This window comes from Dermacentor andersoni, chromosome 3 (assembly GCF_023375885.2).
Source record: "Dermacentor andersoni chromosome 3, qqDerAnde1_hic_scaffold, whole genome shotgun sequence".
Classification (NCBI taxonomy): domain Eukaryota; kingdom Metazoa; phylum Arthropoda; class Arachnida; order Ixodida; family Ixodidae; genus Dermacentor; species Dermacentor andersoni.
The window spans coordinates 159233866-159253419 of NC_092816.1; the positions used below are offsets into that span (position 1 = coordinate 159233866).

Genomic DNA, 19554 nt, shown 5'->3' on the forward strand with positions numbered 1-19554 from the left:
TCGAAGGACGATTCGTTCTTTCGCGGCCCGTCTCGAAAGTTCATAAAGCGAATGGCGCTCCAATTCGGAAAAAAGCGGTAACTTAAGCATCACCACGTAATTATTTATCATTTCTAGCAAGGTTTTTATTCGGTTGCTGTATCAGGCCCTGTTCCACGATCGTAAAACTATGGCTACATTGCTTCAGTCATTAGCGTGGAGCCTAACGAGTTTCGGGCTTGGCGCTCTGCCAATATCCGATATGCCTACATGCTTCTCATTTAAGTTCTTTGTTCAAGTTAAGCCTAGTTTTCATGGAGTCATATTCCTTTGAAAGGTGTGATATTGGTATTTATATTGCAGCGCCACTCTTCAGTAGCTGTACGAGAGCGTCGGTGTTTTCGAGGAGAGGAAACATCAGACTCACTTTTTTTATTTCGTTTATTCAACATTCCGTGCATGATGAACCTTCGTGAGTAAAAACCTAACCATAACCCCCACCCCTTGCAGATTGCGCACCGCACTACACGGGGTACGTTGGGTAATCTCTCACCCTTTTTGTTTGCGGCCGCAATGTGGCTCCAGTCCCCTACTTTTTTCTTTTTTTCTGTCCTCGGTTCGATAAAGCGTGAAGATTAATTCTGATTTCGTTCCAAGAAGGGGCGTCGCTCTGACACACTGAAACGTTTGCATTGATATTGACGGCATCATCCACGATGAGGCACTAATACAATTTTTGAACATAGTTACTCGGCAGCTGCTGTCAATGCCGTTCTTAATGGCATATACAGGTGGCGAAGTCTAGGTGCTTGAGGCTGACGCCATTAAGGCTATGCGGATGACATCATGCTTATAAAGCAGCTGTTTGACCTTCAAAGCCCAATCACGTTTTCCCAAAATTGAGCATCCCTGATTCGTTGGCTACGCTTGCAAAGATCATTTACGAGTTATTTGGCTTGTTTATTGCTATGGTCAAGATACGTGGCCTGTGAACCACACTACGGAGAGCCCTAAGCATGTGAATAATGAATTTCCCAACTGCGTACGAAGACCGTCGTTGGTAACGGTGCTACATCGCTTTTATGACATACCAGTTATGAAACTGACCAACTTACAACCACTATTTCACCCACCGCTGCAGCGGATTGACGGATGCGTTAGGCTTATTAGCAGCAACAGGTTTCTACAGCCTAGGTCATTGTTGACTGGTCTGCATTGTCGCACGCGCTCGGTTGCGTACGTGTTTATATTCGGTGTTTACCTCTTCTGCTTTTATTTTGAGATTATAGTTGCCGTGTCCCCTTGCTCAGTGCAGAGAGAAGAATGTTTTTTCTTTAGCTAAAATGACCTCCCTAGCTGCCTTGTTCTTACATTTGTCTCTCTCTATTGAAACCCAGTGAAACGTGGGATGCATTCACTGTGTTATACTCCGCGTTGGAGAGAACTGATTAAGAGTGGTGGAATAAGAAAAGTTTCAGGCAAAAATTCATGTACTTCGAGCCGCCACCTGAAGCCGTGGAGTGCGGATGCACATCGCGTCAGCTCCGCATTTTCTTATGATTCTCGGCGGAAAATCGCATTTTGTGGAGAAATCCATTGATCTTCACATGAACAGGTGCCAAGGAGTCCAAGGACACCATTCTCTACCAGGTGGGCCCGTTTTTCGGCCGTCAATCGTTCCTTCCTCTCGCTACGCGTGGCGGGAGATCTACACCTAACTAGAACGCCTCGACACCTCGAACGGCTCCGCCGCAGCGGTGGCTGAGCGAGCTCGGCCTACCGACGGAGATACCCAGGCCCTGCTCCATTATGGAAGTCGTGAGCGTGGAAGGCGAAGAAATGCAACCGGAGGAGTTCGGAAAAGAATCAGGTTGGTGCGAAGTTAGAAGAGGCACAAAGAAGCGAGGCAGCGGTGGGGCTGGATCGGCGGGACACGAGCAGCAGGGAAGAACCTTCGTCGGGGAAGCAAAAAATAGAAACACATGGAAGAACGAACGCAAGGTGCGACAAATCATCAAAGCAAGTAGGCTGCCTAACCTGCCAAAAGAAGACTACAGGGTTATCGTGCGTCCACGTGGCGGACTTAAGGTATCAGACTACAAGCTGGATCGCATTTACTACTGTCTGCGCAACGCTGCCGGGGTCGGCCGAGAGACAGCGGAGGAAGACAGCATATGCATAAACAGCAAACAAAATATAGTGGTGCTCAGCACACCTTCCGAGGAACGGGCCAGGAAATATGGGGCTATCAATAAGCTACGCCTTGGAGAACAAGAATTTGAAGCAAGTGCTTACAGAGCAGCTCCTGATAATACATCCAAGGGTCTCATCAGAGGAATATCCCAGGAGGAGAGTCCGGAGGACATAGTGACCAGTCTGGTCACGCCAAGCAATCGTGGAGTCTTGCACGCCAAGAGAATGGGTAACACAGACAACGTGATCATATTATTTGAAGGTTTTCACGTCCCCAGATATGTGAGGTATGGAGCGATGCTTATCCAATGCTCCTTGTATAAAAAACACATCGACATATGCTATGGATGCGGAAGAACAGGGCACAGGGCTGACGTGTGCCCCAACCCTGAAGACAAGATTTGCCGGGGGTGTGGGTGCAAGAATCCTCAGCAGGATCACAACTGCGACGCGGAGTGCCAACTGTGCGGCAAAGACCACCTCACGGGAGACAAGAAGTGCCAAGCAAGATACAAGATACCGTACCTGGTCAGGAGACGCCGCTGGGAGCGACGGAGGAGGGAAGAAGAAGAGGCCGAAGAGGAAGAGTACTCCTACCACAACTACAAAGAAACCAGAGGGAGCAACAACAATAATCATAAGACTGTAGCGAGCAAGCAGCCCTCAACCGACAGAGAAGAAACAAGCAGGAAAAACTATGGAAGACACCGCTCTGGTTCCTTCCCGAGACTGCCAGGGGAAGCCGGTCGCGAACGCTCCAGGTCCAGGTCCAGGACCAGATCGTGGACGAGATCAAGGTCGAGGTCCGGTTCGAGAACTAATCGAGGGGGAGACGGGAGCAAAGCACAGGTGAGCTGGGCAAGCGCGGTCTCCGGCACTGCTACTCAATCGCCTAAAGTTAAAGGGTCCGCCCTAGAACAGGAAATGACACAGATTAGACACATGTTAGAACAGATTACCCGAGAGAATGCACCGCTTAAAGATGAGATCAAGCAGCTTAGGGCAGAAAACGCGAAGCTTCAGCAACAAAAGAATGTCAGCGCACCCTCCGCCAGTACGACGTCGACGTGTAGTCGGGCTCCAACGCCCGTTCCCACGCAAGCGAACGGAGAAGCACCACCACACAAAAGGAGGGCGCAAGAAACGGCTGAAGAAAAGAGTGTATTTGCAATCAGCGAGGTTATGGGAACGTTTAAAGGAATGTTCGGTGGTTTACAGCAACAAATCACAAACATGTATGTAGAGATTAAACAACGATTCGATGGATTAGATAATAGAGTAGCGGCACTAGAAAGCACACCAAAGGATATTAGGCCGGCAGGCGCAGGACCGGTTAAAAGCAAACCGTATAGCAGACCGAATGCGGTAGAAAATAGCAAGGCCACCGGGGAAGAACAGATAAATCAACATGGCGCCGCGTAACCAATACGCGGTTTGGCAATGGAACTGCCGCGGGTATCGTCGCAAGCGAGGAAACCTGCAGCAGTTCGTAACAAGTAAGGAGGCGCCAGATGTCATTGCCCTGCAGGAAACCGGGGGGATCGCAAAATTATCGGGGTATAAATCGTACAGTGCTTCCGGCGAGAAGGCAACCGTCACGACGCTGATACACAGAAACCTCTCGGCTGTCGAGCACGATACCGGTGTGCGCGGCATAGACCACGTCCTGATTGAAATAATCCCCTCCCGTAAAGAAGAGGGAAGTCTATTTATTCTGAACATATATAGTCCACCCCGGCACAAGCCCAAATTCGGCCCACTCTTCCGCAAAGTGTTGAGCGTAGCGCAGAAGCAGGCACTAGTCGTGGTCGGCGATTTTAACGCGCCACACGCGGCTTGGGGATACGGGATAGAGAACATTAAGGGCCGAAGCCTATGGGCAGACGCTCAGCACGAAGGACTAACGCTCATAACTGACCCTCAGACACCAACCAGAATAGGAAACAGCGTAACCAACGACACGACACCAGATCTAACATTTACGAAGAATCTAGCAGTTTCTCAATGGACAAACATGCAGGAAAGCTTAGGTAGTGACCACTACATCGTCGTCACAACGGTACAAGCAGGCCCAAGGAAAAAGAGTGGGAGAGAACTCAAGCTAGTAGAATGGGACTCTTTCCGCAAAATCCGACAAGATGATGCGGAAGACACTATAATGGACATTGAGAAATGGGCAGAGAAACTGCAAGAAAACATTAAACGAGCTACCAAAACTGTTCCAGAGGAGGCAGGTATAGAGGAGATGGATAGCAGATTATTGCACATGTGGGAAGCGAAAGGTAGCATGCTGAAAAGATGGAAAAAGCAAAAACATAATCGGAAATTAAGGAAGAGAATTGTGGAATTAAACAAGGAAATCGAGATATATGCAAATAGGTTAACCCAACAGAAGTGGGAAGCCACGTGCGACTTGATGGAAAGGCAGATAGGAATGCCCAAGACCTGGAACATTCTCCGATGTCTCTTGGACCCCGGAAGTACAAAAACCATACAAAGACACAATCTACTAAAGGTTATACACAGCTACAACGGTACAGAAGAAGAGCTCTTTCGAGAGCTCCAAAAGATGTACGTTGGAGATGCGGAGAGAGAACTACTTCCGGATTACCTAGGTAACGAGAATCCTGATCTTGATACCCCTATTACGGAGGCAGAAGTCAGATATGAACTCACCAGGCTCAACTCGAAATCTGCACCAGGACCTGATGGGATAAGCAACAAAACACTCAGGAACCTCGACGATGTATCCATCCGAGCTCTCACGGACTACATGAATAACTGCTGGGAGCAAGGCAGCATTCCAAGTCAATGGAAATCAGCCCAAATCATTTTTATACCAAAGCCTGGAAAGAAACCACAACTGACGAACTTAAGGCCGATATCACTGACATCCTGCGTCGGTAAACTCATGGAACATGTGGTTCTCACACGTCTCACGAGATGCATGGATGATGGAGGACTATACCCACATACCATGGTTGGATTTCGACCAAAGTTATCGACGCAGGATGTTATGCTCAAACTAAAATATCAGATCATAGATGCGGGTGAGAAAAGTCTAGACACTAAGGCAATACTAGGTCTCGATCTAACTAAGGCCTTTGACACCGTCACGCACAAGGCCATACTACAAAATCTCCAAAAGCTGGATGTAGGACGTAAAACATACGCGTACATCAAAGACTTCTTGACAGATCGTACCGCAAAGATTTCAATTGGAGAATCCAAATCGGACGCGCTCAAGCTAGGTAATAGGGGTACCCCGCAGGATTCAGTCCTATCTCCCTTTCTATTCAACGTGGCAATGATCGGTCTTCCTGCGAGACTTGACAAGATAGAAGGACTCGGACACAGCCTCTACGCGGACGACATCACCCTTTGGGTGGCGGGTGGAAGCGATGGGCATGTGGAAGAGATCCTTCAAACAGCAGTAAACACGGTGGAAGACTACATCAAAGACAAGGGACTGAGATGCTCCTCACAAAAATCAGAACTTCTGCTCTATAGGCCCACATGCCGGGGTCGAAAAAGCATTAGGGAAAAGCCGGGCATTGTGGTCACAGTAGAAGGCACCACGATACCGATAGTGGAGAGCCTGAGAATACTGGGACTCCGCATATCCGAAAACGGCCATAACGGAGAAACCATTAGACTACTTGACAATAGTGTTCAACAAACAATCAGACTAATAAAGCGGATATCCAACAGGCACTATGGCATGAAAGAGCACAATCTCATCCGATTAATAGAAACATTCGTAATCAGTCGCATTGTATATGTGGTTCCTTACCTCAAGCTCTACGCTGCGGAGAAAACCAAGATAGACTGCATTATTAGAAGGGCGTATAAGCAAGCCTTGGGACTTCCGGCAAATACGTCAAACGAGAAATTCTTGGCGCTCGGCGTGCACAACACATTAGACGAACTTATTGAGGCCCAGAGAGTAGCGCAGTATGAAAGGCTTACACAGAGTTTGACGGGGAGACACATCTTAGATGACATCGGAATAACCTACGAAGCACAGCACGGAGTGCGGAGAGACATCCCAAGGAAAATAAGGGAACATCTATCAATACCCCCACTCCCCAGAAACATGCACCCGGAGTTTCACCAAGATCGAAGAAACGCACGAGCGAGAGCTCTCCACAAAAGATTCCGTAGTGCCAGGGACGTGGTCTATGTGGACGCGGCGGAGTACGCAAATGGACATAGTATGTCCATAGTTGCTACGAGTCTAGAGGGTGACTGCAGAGTTAGTGGGACGGTAAAAACATGGAAGGCAGAGGTGGCGGAGGAAGCTGCCTTAGCACTGGCAATAGCCTCCACGGAAGCTAACATCGTAGTAAGCGACTGCAAGACAGCCGTCAAGAACTATGCAAGGGGAAGAATCTCGCCGGAAGCACTGAGAATTTTAAACAACTTTCGTGAAGATCGCGACATCCACATTATTTGGGCACCCGCACACTCCTCCCTTCCCGGGAACGAAATAGCGCACAACCTGGCTCGAGAACTGACAGGCCGAGCAGGTGACACGCAACAAATACTGGGAACGGAGAGAGACCGGATGACCAGCTTTAACGAGATCACCAAACACTATAAATTGGGAAGGGCCCATTTCCCCCCGGCACACTCCTCGTTAAATAGACGGCAAGCGACGGCATGGCGCCTCTTACAAACAGATACATATCCGAACCCGGTGGCCTACCACCGCTACTACCCGGACCTTTACACGGATAGATGTAGATTCTGTGAAGAAAGGGCGGACCTACAACATATTGTTTGGGCTTGTCCTCGTACACCCATACAGAATAAAATAATTAAGACCAGAGAGCAGTGGGAGACCGCGTTGCTCAGCTGTGCACCGGAAGACCAACTCAAGGCAATCAGCAGGCCGAAGATGCCGCCAGGGCCCAAGGGCTCGAGGCCGTCATTTAGGTAGAGGCCTAGGTCTCAAATCTGCTGTGCACAAATAAAGTTTATTCCTCCTCCTCCTCCTTACTTTACAGAAAATTTGCTGGTAATTTGTGACCGAACTCTTCCGTAGATTAAGAACGGTCATTTCCGTAGAACGGACAACTGTAAAAGAGAGACCGTAATACAAGATACGAGTGCTTCTGTATCTAGAAAACGGAAGACTCTGTATTCTGAATCTCTACTATAACCGTTAAAGTACGGTGCTTCTCGTATTCAGAAAACGGAACACACTGTATGCTGAATTTGTACTATAACCGTTAAAATACAGGTGCTTGCCGTATTCAGAAAACGAAAGACTCCGTATGCTAAATCTGTACTATATCCGTTAAAGTACAGGTGCTTCCCGTATTTCATCTTGCAGAGCATATCCATTGTTCGAAGAATATGCCATCGGGGACAAAATTGCCCAGGACGTGCGAGAGTCGACCGAATTTTATGGTGCACTATTTGCTGGGATCAGCCGTGCTACCATCTGCGTTCGGAACGTGCATACGTGACCCACTGTTTTCAGCGGTCTTGAACAGAAATGCAATTTGGTCAACGCTCGCACTTCCAGGGTACTTTTGTCCACGATAGTACATCGCCTTTAATGCAAATGTCATGAAGGCAGCTCATAGACAAAGCAGCAGGTCACCATTGAGAAAATTGTCTTGCCAACACACTGACATGGCTGCAGAGACAAAAACACTTTGCACTTTGTGATATGAATGCACTGCATAGCATATATACACAAAGGTGCAACATTTCAGTCCTCAAGTTCTTAGATCACAGAAGCAACTTTATTTTCTTCAATCACTCGTCTTGAACTTCTTCCTGGTTAAAGTTGTTCTTGACCCAAAATGCTTGCAAGGATAAACTTGCTGCTGTTAGGAGAAACAAATAGTATTCGTGAATATCCATCCTAAAGAAAGCGACAAAAAAGTATAATCACAGAACACGACAAAGCAGTAACTTCTGTGTTAGAAAAACATGTAAGTAGACCAACATTGTTGGAACAAGGGATGTTGCTATAGCCAACATTTCGACATAGGTGCTTGTCATTAGGGTAGCAAATGTTTTCCTTGGCTGTGTTGTTTTGGATTGTGCATAGCTCAGTGGCCCCTAGCCTCATTGGGGGAGAAGAAACTGGTGCATATAATAGGTCAAGAGAAGCCAAAGTGTTAAAATAAAGGAAGGAAGGGTGTGCTTAGCAGTGGTGATTGTGATGGAGCGGGTATGAGCACTACTGTCAGTTCTTGCAAAGAGTAGGGGTGACCAAAACAGAAAATGATGTACACATGTAAGCAGTCATTAATCCAGCAGACCTAATCTTCCGAGAAGACAAAATAGGTATCAAGATAAACAGTTCGCACTTTTGGAAAAGGAAAACGAAGAATTAAGGAAAATAAATTTTGTATCAAGATGCATCTGGTTAAGATCACTGTAAATGGTAAATGAAGGCACATTACAAATATATATTTTGTTAAAAGCCAATGAAGAAAAGATATATTAACGAAATATTAAAGAATAGGGACATTAAAATTAAACTGGGTACGACCATAAAACAGTAAAGAACAGCCTGTGGAAAAAAATGGGATGGACAATATGATAACCAGGTGCAAGATTGCAAAACGTCGAGCGCTGTTTATATTCATGCTGCTGTTGACGGCTTCAAGTTTCTGTCTTCCTGTGGAACCTTTGTCTTACTTGAACAAGGAAATGGGTCATTTTTTAAACAAGTCAGTTCATATGCAGTTCAAAGCTTCATCATTATTATATTGAAAGAAAATATTATTGTCAGTTCTCCTGGGTGTGCTTTCATTCACCAGTTATTTCCACCGGTGTAAGCTCAAAATTTAATGGTCTAAATGGACCTTAGCTCCTCGCAAACCATTAGCTGGTCTTTTTTTCAACACAGATGCCTGCACATTATATGTGTTGGCAGGAGTGCTAGCGAACTACATTAAACTTGTTGCCACAACCAAAGTGAAACTTGGTAACAGTGATTGAAAAAAAAAAGAACAGCATTCCACAATATTGATTCAAGTCGTCTGGAAAAGTTGCTTAAGTTAATGTACACCCCCCACCCCACCAGACACAATTATACACCACACTGACTCTCATGGTGTCAACCATGCTATTATAGCACTAGGCATCAAGTAGGAGAATTAGAAGATAAGAGGGCACAATGCTTTTTGTTAGAACATCAAATGTGCTTTACATAAATGCTACATTCCAACTAACAAAGGAGCAGCCGATAGTGACCAATGCATACGAAAGCTAATGACATTCTGTGCAGCAGAATGTTGACGATGAGGTGTTATGCGCACAAGTGCACTCATTCACACAAAATGACATCCTGCAGACAAACTTTGTGCCAACATTACAGTTTGAAAAACACCACAGTGGAAAGCAAAGAGTGCTAAATTTGTTGAAAATTACTAAAAATTATTCGATTATTCATTATCCTTACTGTTCGTTAAAGATTCACAGATTGTTCCCTACGGGTGCTGTAAACTGCTTTTATAGTGGTAGCAACAATGATCTGTGGCACAGACAAGAATAAATGCTCATGAAGTTTATGCAAGAGTATACCCTACAAATTACACCCCATTTCACATTCCAATGTGGTAGAAGAGGAAGACGAAAAAAACTACTTTCTCGTGGAGGATGCATACCCCAGAACAGAAGAAACAAGTGTACCCTAACCATTGCTGCTGCCGATGCCTGTGCACTAGCAGTTACATATAATATGGCAGTTACAATTGCTTTTCCACAAGCACTGCAAGCTGCTGCCAGTTTACCAGTACAGAGCTGTAATAAATTTAGGGCAAGTTAAAGCTCTCTAATGGATTCATCTCATATAACACAATTGGAATGCAATATTCTGCAAATAAGTGAAGAGCGATGTGCCATCCCATACAATGAAACACCTTTGAAGAATCTGAATCACCACCTGCACTCTTAGGCAGTTACACACTTTGGAGTGCCCCTTCTGCCACACAACAATAATCATTATCTGCCTTGATGTGTTTCCTTTCTTTAAAACGCCACGCCCGCTACTTTCCTTTCGGGAATGCTATCATGCTGATAACGCGCATGCCGTTCGTTACTGGAAAGTACAGGGCTCGCAGCGTTAAAGAAAGGAAACGCAACAAGGCAGATGATGATTATCGTTGTGTGGCAGAAGGGGCACTTCAAAGGGTGTAACTTTGCCTAAGAGTGTGGGCAGTGATGAGGTAAAAGAGTGTGTTCTGTGTAAAGTAGTGCACCTGTATACCCTAAAGCTGTGGAGAATGCATTTAGTATCAGCTGTGAAGGTTTCTAATTTTAATTGCACACAGTAAAAACTTCCATGCAGTTTTGCAAAACGCAAACCCGCTACCATTTTGTTGTTCAAAGGCAATGACACGTAGGGCCATAACATGTACATTACGAGTTTTGTTCCCAAACAATCAAAGTGAATAGCACCACCTTAAGTGTTATGTGCCTTCTGTCTCACATTTTCTGTCAAAAATTGGTAGTGTCAAATGCTGCGATCAGCAGAAAAACGGATTTCTGGAGCAATGTAAAGTATTAGGTACCGTGATCTTAGTTCTTTCACTGCTGTTTAAGCATTATCGGGTCTTAAAGTAAAAAAACGAGGAATAAATACACGCATATTTTACGTCACAACCCTCATGAGGCATTTAGTAGTCTGGATTATAAAGGATTCCAGATTTACAACGCAGGACATATTTTATTCCACTGAAAGAATGGCATCATGCCAATGATTCTGCATTTGGTGCTATATTTATTTGTATTTAGTTCCGTTGGAATGTGTGTGTACTGTCAGCGATATTGCTTGACATGTTTTATATTGACTGTTTTCTAAATTTAGGCAAATTCGTACTCGCAAATAACCTTGTATGACACCAAAAACTTGCTTAGCAGGAGTATTTCTAACATTTGCAAGGTATTAGGCTCTTGAATGCATATCTAAGCCTGGGGTGCACGCCGCCCCCTAATCTCATCAGCAAGTTTCTGGAACTCATCTTCAAGGTATGTTATGATGAATGTAAAGTTGCTTGAACGGGAGAAATAGGGAGTTTAAACAGGTGAATTATGCAGCATAAGAATGATGTCAGCAAGAAGCAAGCATCAAGAAGCACTGTCACTCAATGCGCATAGACTATCAAACGCAAGAATTATTTGGGATGATTTAAAATTCTGGCATTGGAACGAAATGTCTTTTAATCTATATATAAACTGATTATTCACTCTACTACCACTTCCTTTACCAGAAACATTCATAATCATTATCCTATCTATGCCACATCATCCTAGCTAATATTCAAGCCTTCATAAGCTGCTTTTTTTACTGCTAATTCTCTGTGGGAAAGAGGTGTCCGTATGAAGACCATATCATATACTTATTACCCGTTTTTTGATAAATGATAAGGGAAGAACTTCACACCAAAAATGCGTTGAGCTTGAGCAAGTTCTACGTTTGAAGCTGTTGATTCTTTTTTCCCTTTGCCATCATTGACCCACCTGGTTAGCTAAGTAGACAGAAAAGCTGCAGGAGAAAGGTAGGGGTGCCAAATTAGACTTGTGCCCCAGGGGACCTTTTCACAGTCACTGGAGGAACTGCCTGTGGCCTCGGCATCTTCCTTGAGGGCCATGGCCATGTCTAAGAAACCTTGTCTCCACAGGCTGCATAAAGAAGGATAATTTTCTGAGCCAAGTCTTTTTCTTAAAAGAACCCATTTAAGGTGTATTCGTGGCTTTGCACCACAAAACTGACACATGACTGGCCACTCAAGACACTTTATGTGTATTCGCAGGCTTATTCCTTGGAAAAACACTTTTATGTAGCACACAATGAGTAACAGTAACAAAAAAGTGTATAAGGAGGCTTTCATATTGCTCTACAACTTTTCATTGACACATTTCATTTAATTATTTGAGATATTTATTAACTAATTAAGAATTATGTAATTAGGCAGAATGCAAAATATAATCAGAGTATCTCCAAGCGACGGCAAACAACATTACCTTCATTTTGTCTAGTTACATCGCATTTACATATTTCTAAATCTTGGTGCACGATAGTTAAGACACCCTGTAGATCAAAAAACAATATTACAATTTTTATAATCATCTCTTGTGTGTTATTGGTGGCTATGGCTGCTTCACGTTATTCTTTCAATGCGGTACAAGCAGTTTTGAAGTGAAATTGTTTTGCATCGAGGGCGGTAATCTAGAAAATCAAGCAAAAGGTCAAGTTGTGTTCACTATTCAGATGTTTAACAAAGAAGCTGCAGGAAAAGGAAACAGAACACAACACCTAATAAACAATGCAAAATTTGACAATTTGAACTGAACAAGAAACCAGTTTTTGAAAACACAGAAAAAAGCCAGCAGCTTACGTCGAATACACCCTTGCTATGTACTCCAAGTGAAGTTGTTACCGCAATGCTTGGGCACCATACGAACGTAACAATCAACAACTTTGAGCAGAATATTAACACCACTAAATGAACTGGCCTTTGAAGATTCTTGATCTGAAATCCTCAATGACTTGTTCTGGCGTTTATTCTGTCGAGCTCAATCTGTATTCTCAAAAGCTGGCTCTTGGCCATAATTTCTCTAAACGCAACATCAGCTTAAATCTCAAGATAGGGTTGACCTGTACATAAAGTGGATAATGCATGGCAAACATCATGAACACTCTTACATGTTAACCAGAGGGTTCACTCATGCAGCCATGAAATTGTGATGCAGACACGGTATATTGAAGCTGGTTTTGTGAAGTGTTTCATGCTTCCAAGGCTTCTTCTCTAGTTGTGAAAGCTGTCTCCACTAGCTAAATAAGCGATGAGAATAAAAAAAGAACTTCAACATGCTCACAATACGTTGGCCATTTGCAAGTAAACAGCAGCCTTTTTGGGCGCACAGGTTGCCTGGTGCAAATCTACTATGCCACAGTACTTGCGTTACCCAGTACCAGCCACTTTAAAATGCAATGTGTTCAGAGCCCTTTCCCTCTGTTTTTTTGCTTTGGAAACAGTTTACCAAGCGTTCAGTAGGTGTCGAGAAAGGGGACAGAAAACACTGTGCACCAGTGATTTCTAATGTTTTGCTGGATGCAGCACACCGCACCGGATGCAGGTGAAGCCAGTGGAAATGCGGTGTCATGCAGGCGCTTGTCCTGGAAGCAGGGCATATGGTGGACTAACTAGTGCGTGCGATCAGATAAGATTGCTGCCGAAAAACTTTTCTTTGTGGTTTTTCACATTTTAGGAGGTCTCTACATGTCTGGTAAGCGCTTTTATGACAATCTGAACCCGTATACGATAGTGTTCTCTTACATCAAGTTTTTTCTCTTTTACCAGTGTTTCCATTGCACGCCACTTATGTTAGCTACACTGTAGAGACTGCAATGGAAATATTCTGGACACCTCGAAACACTGCTTGGGTAGTTTATGGCACATCAGGCAGGCATGTTAGGGGAAGAAATGCCACACACCCGTGCAAACGAAGTGCTGCCGCAAAGTTGTGAAGCACCAACTTCCAGGACAAGGTTGGCTTCAGTCGAGGGTGCTCGATGTGCTGTCCATGCCCTGTAGTAGAGATCAGTGGTGTGGACCCTTTTATACTGGCTGTCTTTTCTGGTCGGAACCTTGGCAACAGCTTCCACCATACTTTTTTGAACCTGCAACATGTGCAGAGAAAGTCACATCACTGTGCGTTGAATGTATGGCTTTATTGTTCTACACATTCTATCAAATCATTAAAAAATACAGTTTGCACATTTTTACTACTGTATATAGACAGTCTAGTTGCTAGACAGGCGAAACATTACCATCCCTCTGACAGAATGCAACAATAGAAGCGTACACTGTAAAGCTACACTAAAATTTAAATTGATGTGACACCGTATGAGCATACAGTATGCTTACTGTATGCTCTAGCCCTTTGTCAAGTAAAAGGTAATCGTCAATCATTTATGGTGTATTTCAACTTATTCTGGGTCATCAAACTGTACAATCAATGTTCCAAGTTTACACATTGTTGGCTTTTGATTGCCTATGTGATCCGTTTCCTACTTACACATGCAGTAATCCCACTGTAATAAGGAAAAAGAGTTAGAAAAAGAAATACCGTGATAATCTTCCACATTTGCTGAGGGCAGGAACAATGGCCAATAGCATGTGGTTGAAGCTACATAAATACTCAGTTTTCACACAGCTTAATTGTTCAGCAAGTAATAAAGAGGTACGCTGTGCGCCTCTGCATAACCAATAAAATCTGACTACTTTACACTGTACTAAGGCTGCTGCTTGATAGTGTTCGGCAGTTCGGCTTTGGTTTTCTGATATACAGAACTGTTTAGGTACCAGTAGTTTACTTTGCGATAAAATGGAACTTGGAGCACTGGTCATTTGCACATAAATAATGCGACAGCAAATATAACACAAGGATAGGAATATGGGTCTCTTAGAAAAAGTACATACACATTATGAATATAATGTGATGTGATGCCACAATGAAACAGAAAGCAACGCATAGAAGTGGACGGCACTTCCATGCCACCAAGGTTATTGGACAGACAGTACTTCAGAAGTGCCCGCAACACAGTCAAAGAAGGCAAAGCAGCATTTCTTTGCGTTCAAGACAATGCATTGGCGGGCTAGTTGGTGCGAATCCATAAATACTTTGTTTAGCGCAAAACAATGGACACAAGAAAGATGACCAGCACAAGGCGCTACTCTCAACTGACATCACTTTATTGCGTCACTCCTTTATAGATAGTAGAATCTAGAAGAACATGTGCAGTGAGCACCATGTGCAGGGACCACCAACAACCGATCACAAGAGCACACTCATGCGCCGGGATCCAAAAAACCATATTGAGCACCGCACAAGGTTAAAGAAGGCACACTAATGCACTGTGACCCCAATGACTGTATGAAGAAAGCTTCCGATAACTCTCGGGCGGTGGTATCACAGTACTTTTTCAAAATCATAGTATCACGAAACATGGCTTTGCACTTCCATATTTTACAATGTTAAGCCAAATGGGAACCTGTGCCTGTTGGTATGAATCGCTTATGTTCGCAATGTTTCGTGATACTACGATTTTGAAAAAGAGCCGTGATACCACCGCCAGAGAGTTATCGGAAGCTTTCTTCATACAGTCATTGGGGTCACAGTGCATTAGTGTGCTTTCTTTAACCTTGTACAGTGCTCAATATGGTTTTTTTGGATTCTGTCCTATGAGTGTGCTCTTGTGATCAGATGTTGGTGGTTCCTGCACATGGTGTTCACAGCACATGTTCTTCTAGATTCTGCTGTCTACAAAGGAGGGACGCAATAAAGTGATGTCAGTGAGAGTAGCGCCTTGTTCTGTCGTCTTTCTTGTGTCCATTGTTTTGCGCTAAAAACGCAATTATGTATTCCTTGTGTGTGTTTGAAGACAGCTCCACACGCAGTAGCGATTCCAGTATTGCTGCCCAGTGGTTTAGCTCGCCGCAGCTTGAAGTGCCACAAAATATAAGGAGAGAAACCTGCATTATAGTTTTGTTGCAAACAAGAATGCACGTGAAGTGCATTCTGAGGCCAGAAACTATAGAAAAAAATTTCATGATGCACCACTGTGCAGGGTTTTAAAGCAAAGTCAAATACATTTAGTGTAAATATCACACTATGATGGTACACAATGGTGGTAATCTGTAATAATATAAAAGGTGCCTTAATGTTACAACAAAAGTTGACATTACTTAACAATAGCCCTGTAAAATTTAGCATGCAGGGGCACCACTTGGTTAAACAATAGTGATGTAATGTCTACGTACACAAGTATTGCCCATGCATTTCTGCCATTGTCCAAATGGCATAAATGAATGGGTAATACTTCTATACATAGATATTACATCTCTATTGTTTAACGAAGTGGGTAAACTATGTCTGCCTCATACAAGATTAGAATTAAACCATAAATTATATATAGTCACCCTAACAGTAACACCTCATTTGAACTTCACAGTAAGTAGACGTCACCTATTCAAAGTTTATATGTTGAATGTAACGAACCCTCATTACAGCAGCGCAGAGCATTCCTCACATTTCCTTACGTACTCAGAATTCAAGTCATCACCGCAACACATATGCTACAACATCGTCACACAGTGCAACTCACGCTTACACTACAGTAATAAACCAAACATGTTTAGGCCACTTGTACTGCAGTATGAGCAATAGTGTCGGGATTATGAAATTCCCCACGAAGTCCTCCAGGTTGCCAAGAAACCAGAACGGTTGTCCCCGTGGTACGATTTCACGCAGTTGTGCAACTGGACATTAACACATTTAAGGAAAAGAGACACTCCTCACGACCACATTATACAAGAACTCCGTGCTCTTCAGGACCAATATCAAAATCACATGCAATTCTACACTGATGGGTCCAAAACAAAACAACACGTGGGTGTAGGGGCCGTAACAGAAAATTGGGAAAGAAGTATTCGTCTACCAAAACATGCCTCTGTTTTCACTCCTGAAGTTTACGCTTTATGGGTTGTAGTGAAAAAGATTATCACTGGCAAGCACAAAAACACAGTCATTTACACTGATTCCTTAAGTACTCTGAAGGCTCTAAACCTAAAATCTGAGTGTGAACCCCTGTTAGGGGACATACTAAACATCGTTGCACTTAACAAATATGGGAGATCAATCCACTTCTGCTGGGTACCAAGTCATGTTGGGATACCGGGTAACGAAGCAGCCGATAGATATGCATCGATGGCAGTGAACAAAGAGATAACAAACACAACACTTCCATACAAAGATAGCATCCGCGCGATTAGAAAAGCCGTAACGGCGAAATGGCAACGCGAATGGGACCATTGTGCTGAAAACAAACTACATCTCACGAAACCCATAGTTGGCGAGTGGAAGTCATGCTACCATCAGGAGCGGTTCATCAATGTAGTTTTATGCCAACTACGCATTGGGCACACACACCTCACACACAATTACTTACTTACGAAAGAAGACACACCAACATGCGAGAAATGTCAACAGCCACAAACAGTTATGCACATATTACTCACATGTACGCAGACTGAAACACACAGACGAACACTTTTGCACAAATTATATCAACTACACATACCTTTACACCCTGCTCTAATTTTAGGTGATGATCCGCTAGTAACATTATGTGACGTTCGTAAATTTCTAGACGACACTGGATTTTTACATAAAATATAGATTATTAACAAAGCCTTTTCCTTCATTAACTGGATTTTAAAACACCTCATGTTTGGCGCAGCATAGCCTTAGCCGCTTTTGCGCCATTAAACCCCATTTAACTAAGTAAGTAAGTAGACGCCTGTTGATGCCAGCCTCCCCCAATGCTAAACTGTGCTGCATGCTTTACAGAGAATTTATAGTGGTATCACTAAACTGTGAAGCTATTCAGGACTGCAGCATTGTAGAAGACATCTACAAATGCCCCATTTCATGTGTAACAGCCTGAATTGCTTGCACATCTTACCAAGTGCAAATTAAAATTACTTCTCCTTGTTTAGCATTTTCGCCTGCTAGACCACAATCCAATGTGATCAATATATTAATATATTACCTCAAAGAACCTAATTTGGCTTATAGATTAACACCTTCGCATACTGCCACAGCTACACTCTGTCATATGCGTTGCAATCATAAAGGAGTGCTTGTCCACCAGCACTCCAATGTCACTAACAGAGATCACCTACACAGCTTGATTCAGGTGGCAAATAGCTAAGAGAAAAAAAAAAATCCACTCACTTTGAGAGCTACAATATTGCGATAGCTTGAGAGAGATGGACCCATTGCAGGCAGCAGTCCTCTTCTCAGCTCCAGCACAACAGCAACTTGCCTTTCAGTAAAAGAAAAGGATTGATTAGTAATGATAAGTTACCTTGTTTTTTGCTGAGTATCAATACAATCTGACTTTCATGCATATCCACTCTCCGCTCTAGTAATACAACTGAATTATTCGTAAAATAAAAGAGTCAATGATGACACCATTCGCTTCTCTTGTATGTCCAATTTTTTTCGCACTGATACCCCGTTTACTGCTTGCTTACTGACACGAATGCCTTGACTGCCCAGACATCATTCGAAGCAACACGTCTTGCTGCACTGCAAAAAGTTGCACCGAGGAAACACAGCAGAGCAGCCAGAGGAAAGAACTTTTTTTTTCTGGTCACAATAAAAACGTGCACCCAAGCAAGAAAGTAACGATCACAGGTAGTGAGCGACTGCTATTGCCTCGAACGTTTATTTCCGTATTTTAACAGAAGTTCTTGTATCGGATAAAGTATGCTCTCACGCCAATACAAGCGTCAATACAAGTGCGCAACTGAACGCAGTTTTATTCTACGCTTTTAACGCGAGTGAGCAAAGGGTTAGAAGTACCTCGCGGAAATTGCGATCGAGCCGATCGCGCTACGACTGGAATCGATCTGAAAAGATAGGGTGATCCCTTTCCCCATTCATGCGTCAGTTTTGCCCTAAGACGTTGCATAGTGGTCTTAAGAAACAATATTTCTGTTCGCGACACCGGCTTACCACACATCACTTTAACACCTACGTTATGCAAACCAAATAAGATTAAAATGGGCTTACCTCATGAGCAAGTTACGAGTGCGCGTAGACTGTTGAACACCCGTTGAGCAAGCAGGATATATCCGTGTCCAAGCGCATACGTGCACCCAAACACAGGACAACTTCTTCGATGCCGCAGCGTGCAGAGTTTTGTACACGAAGTGAAAGACATCCAGCGCAAATATCTCCGCGCGATGACGGCAAATGACGAGCGCACAAGCGTACAAAACACAGCGACAAATTCGGAACTTTGCCAATTCGAACGTGCCGAGACGCAAGCAGCGTAACCATCCATGGTTTCTGTTCTTCGCTCCCGATGCGTCAATCTCTCTTCCTTGGAGTCTTGCTTCACTCTTGAGTACAAATCAAGAGATATTTGCAGCAAATTAACAACTTTTACAACACGACACAAAAAATTCCGGCTGACTACACATGTGCAGCTCCGTCTGCCACTCCTAACGGACGCGCAGCGCGCGCTGCCCCCTGGTGCCGCACTCTGTGACCGCGGAACAGAATCGGTTTCGTTTTCGCATTTGTGCTCTAGTTACTGTATCGTATCAGTTCAACGAGCACGAGCTATCTTGGCACGCTGGAACGACACGTGCCTTTCCTTGCCCTCTATTTCCACTACCCCCTTTCCCTCGCTCTGGTATAAAATGCCCAGCGCAATAAACATAACAGTTCACTGTTGTCTTGAAACGCCTGCTGTTGGTTTCTTCGACCGGGACCCGGTCGATACAGTTACTGGAACTGCAATATAATTGCTTGGCAATTAATTGAATTCTAAAA

At 43.9% G+C, this 19554-nt stretch overlaps 1 protein-coding gene across 2 annotated transcripts; it reads right to left on the bottom strand.

Moving 5' to 3' along the window:
• Positions 1–7641: 7641 nt before the first annotated feature.
• On the bottom strand, positions 7642–19088 carry LOC129383093 (uncharacterized). Of its 2 annotated transcripts, XM_055067369.2 has the most exons (5): positions 18787–19086; positions 17944–18034; positions 13640–13825; positions 11662–11823; positions 7642–8012 (listed from the first exon to the last, which is right to left on the bottom strand). In XM_055067369.2, exons 1-4 carry the CDS (start codon positions 18789–18791, stop codon positions 11746–11748), a joined length of 360 nt encoding a protein of 119 aa, XP_054923344.1. In that variant the 5' UTR covers positions 18792–19086; the 3' UTR covers positions 7642–8012; positions 11662–11745. The 2 variants fall into 2 exon arrangements, with proteins under 2 accessions (XP_054923344.1, XP_054923345.1); XM_055067370.2 differs by lacking the exon at positions 17944–18034 and having other exon boundaries at positions 18787–19088.
• Positions 19089–19554: the final 466 nt, after the last annotated feature.

Bases quoted from the DNA above. Each gene is read 5' to 3' on its own strand.
- LOC129383093 (XM_055067369.2), bottom strand. The intron at 13,826-17,943 runs GTGAGTGGATTT...CACATGTTGCAG, and splicing joins GCAATATTGTAGCTCTCAAA to GTTCAAAAAAGTATGGTGGA. The intron at 11,824-13,639 runs GTGTGTGGCATT...TTCTTTATGCAG, and splicing joins GCAGCACTTCGTTTGCACGG to CCTGTGGAGACAAGGTTTCT.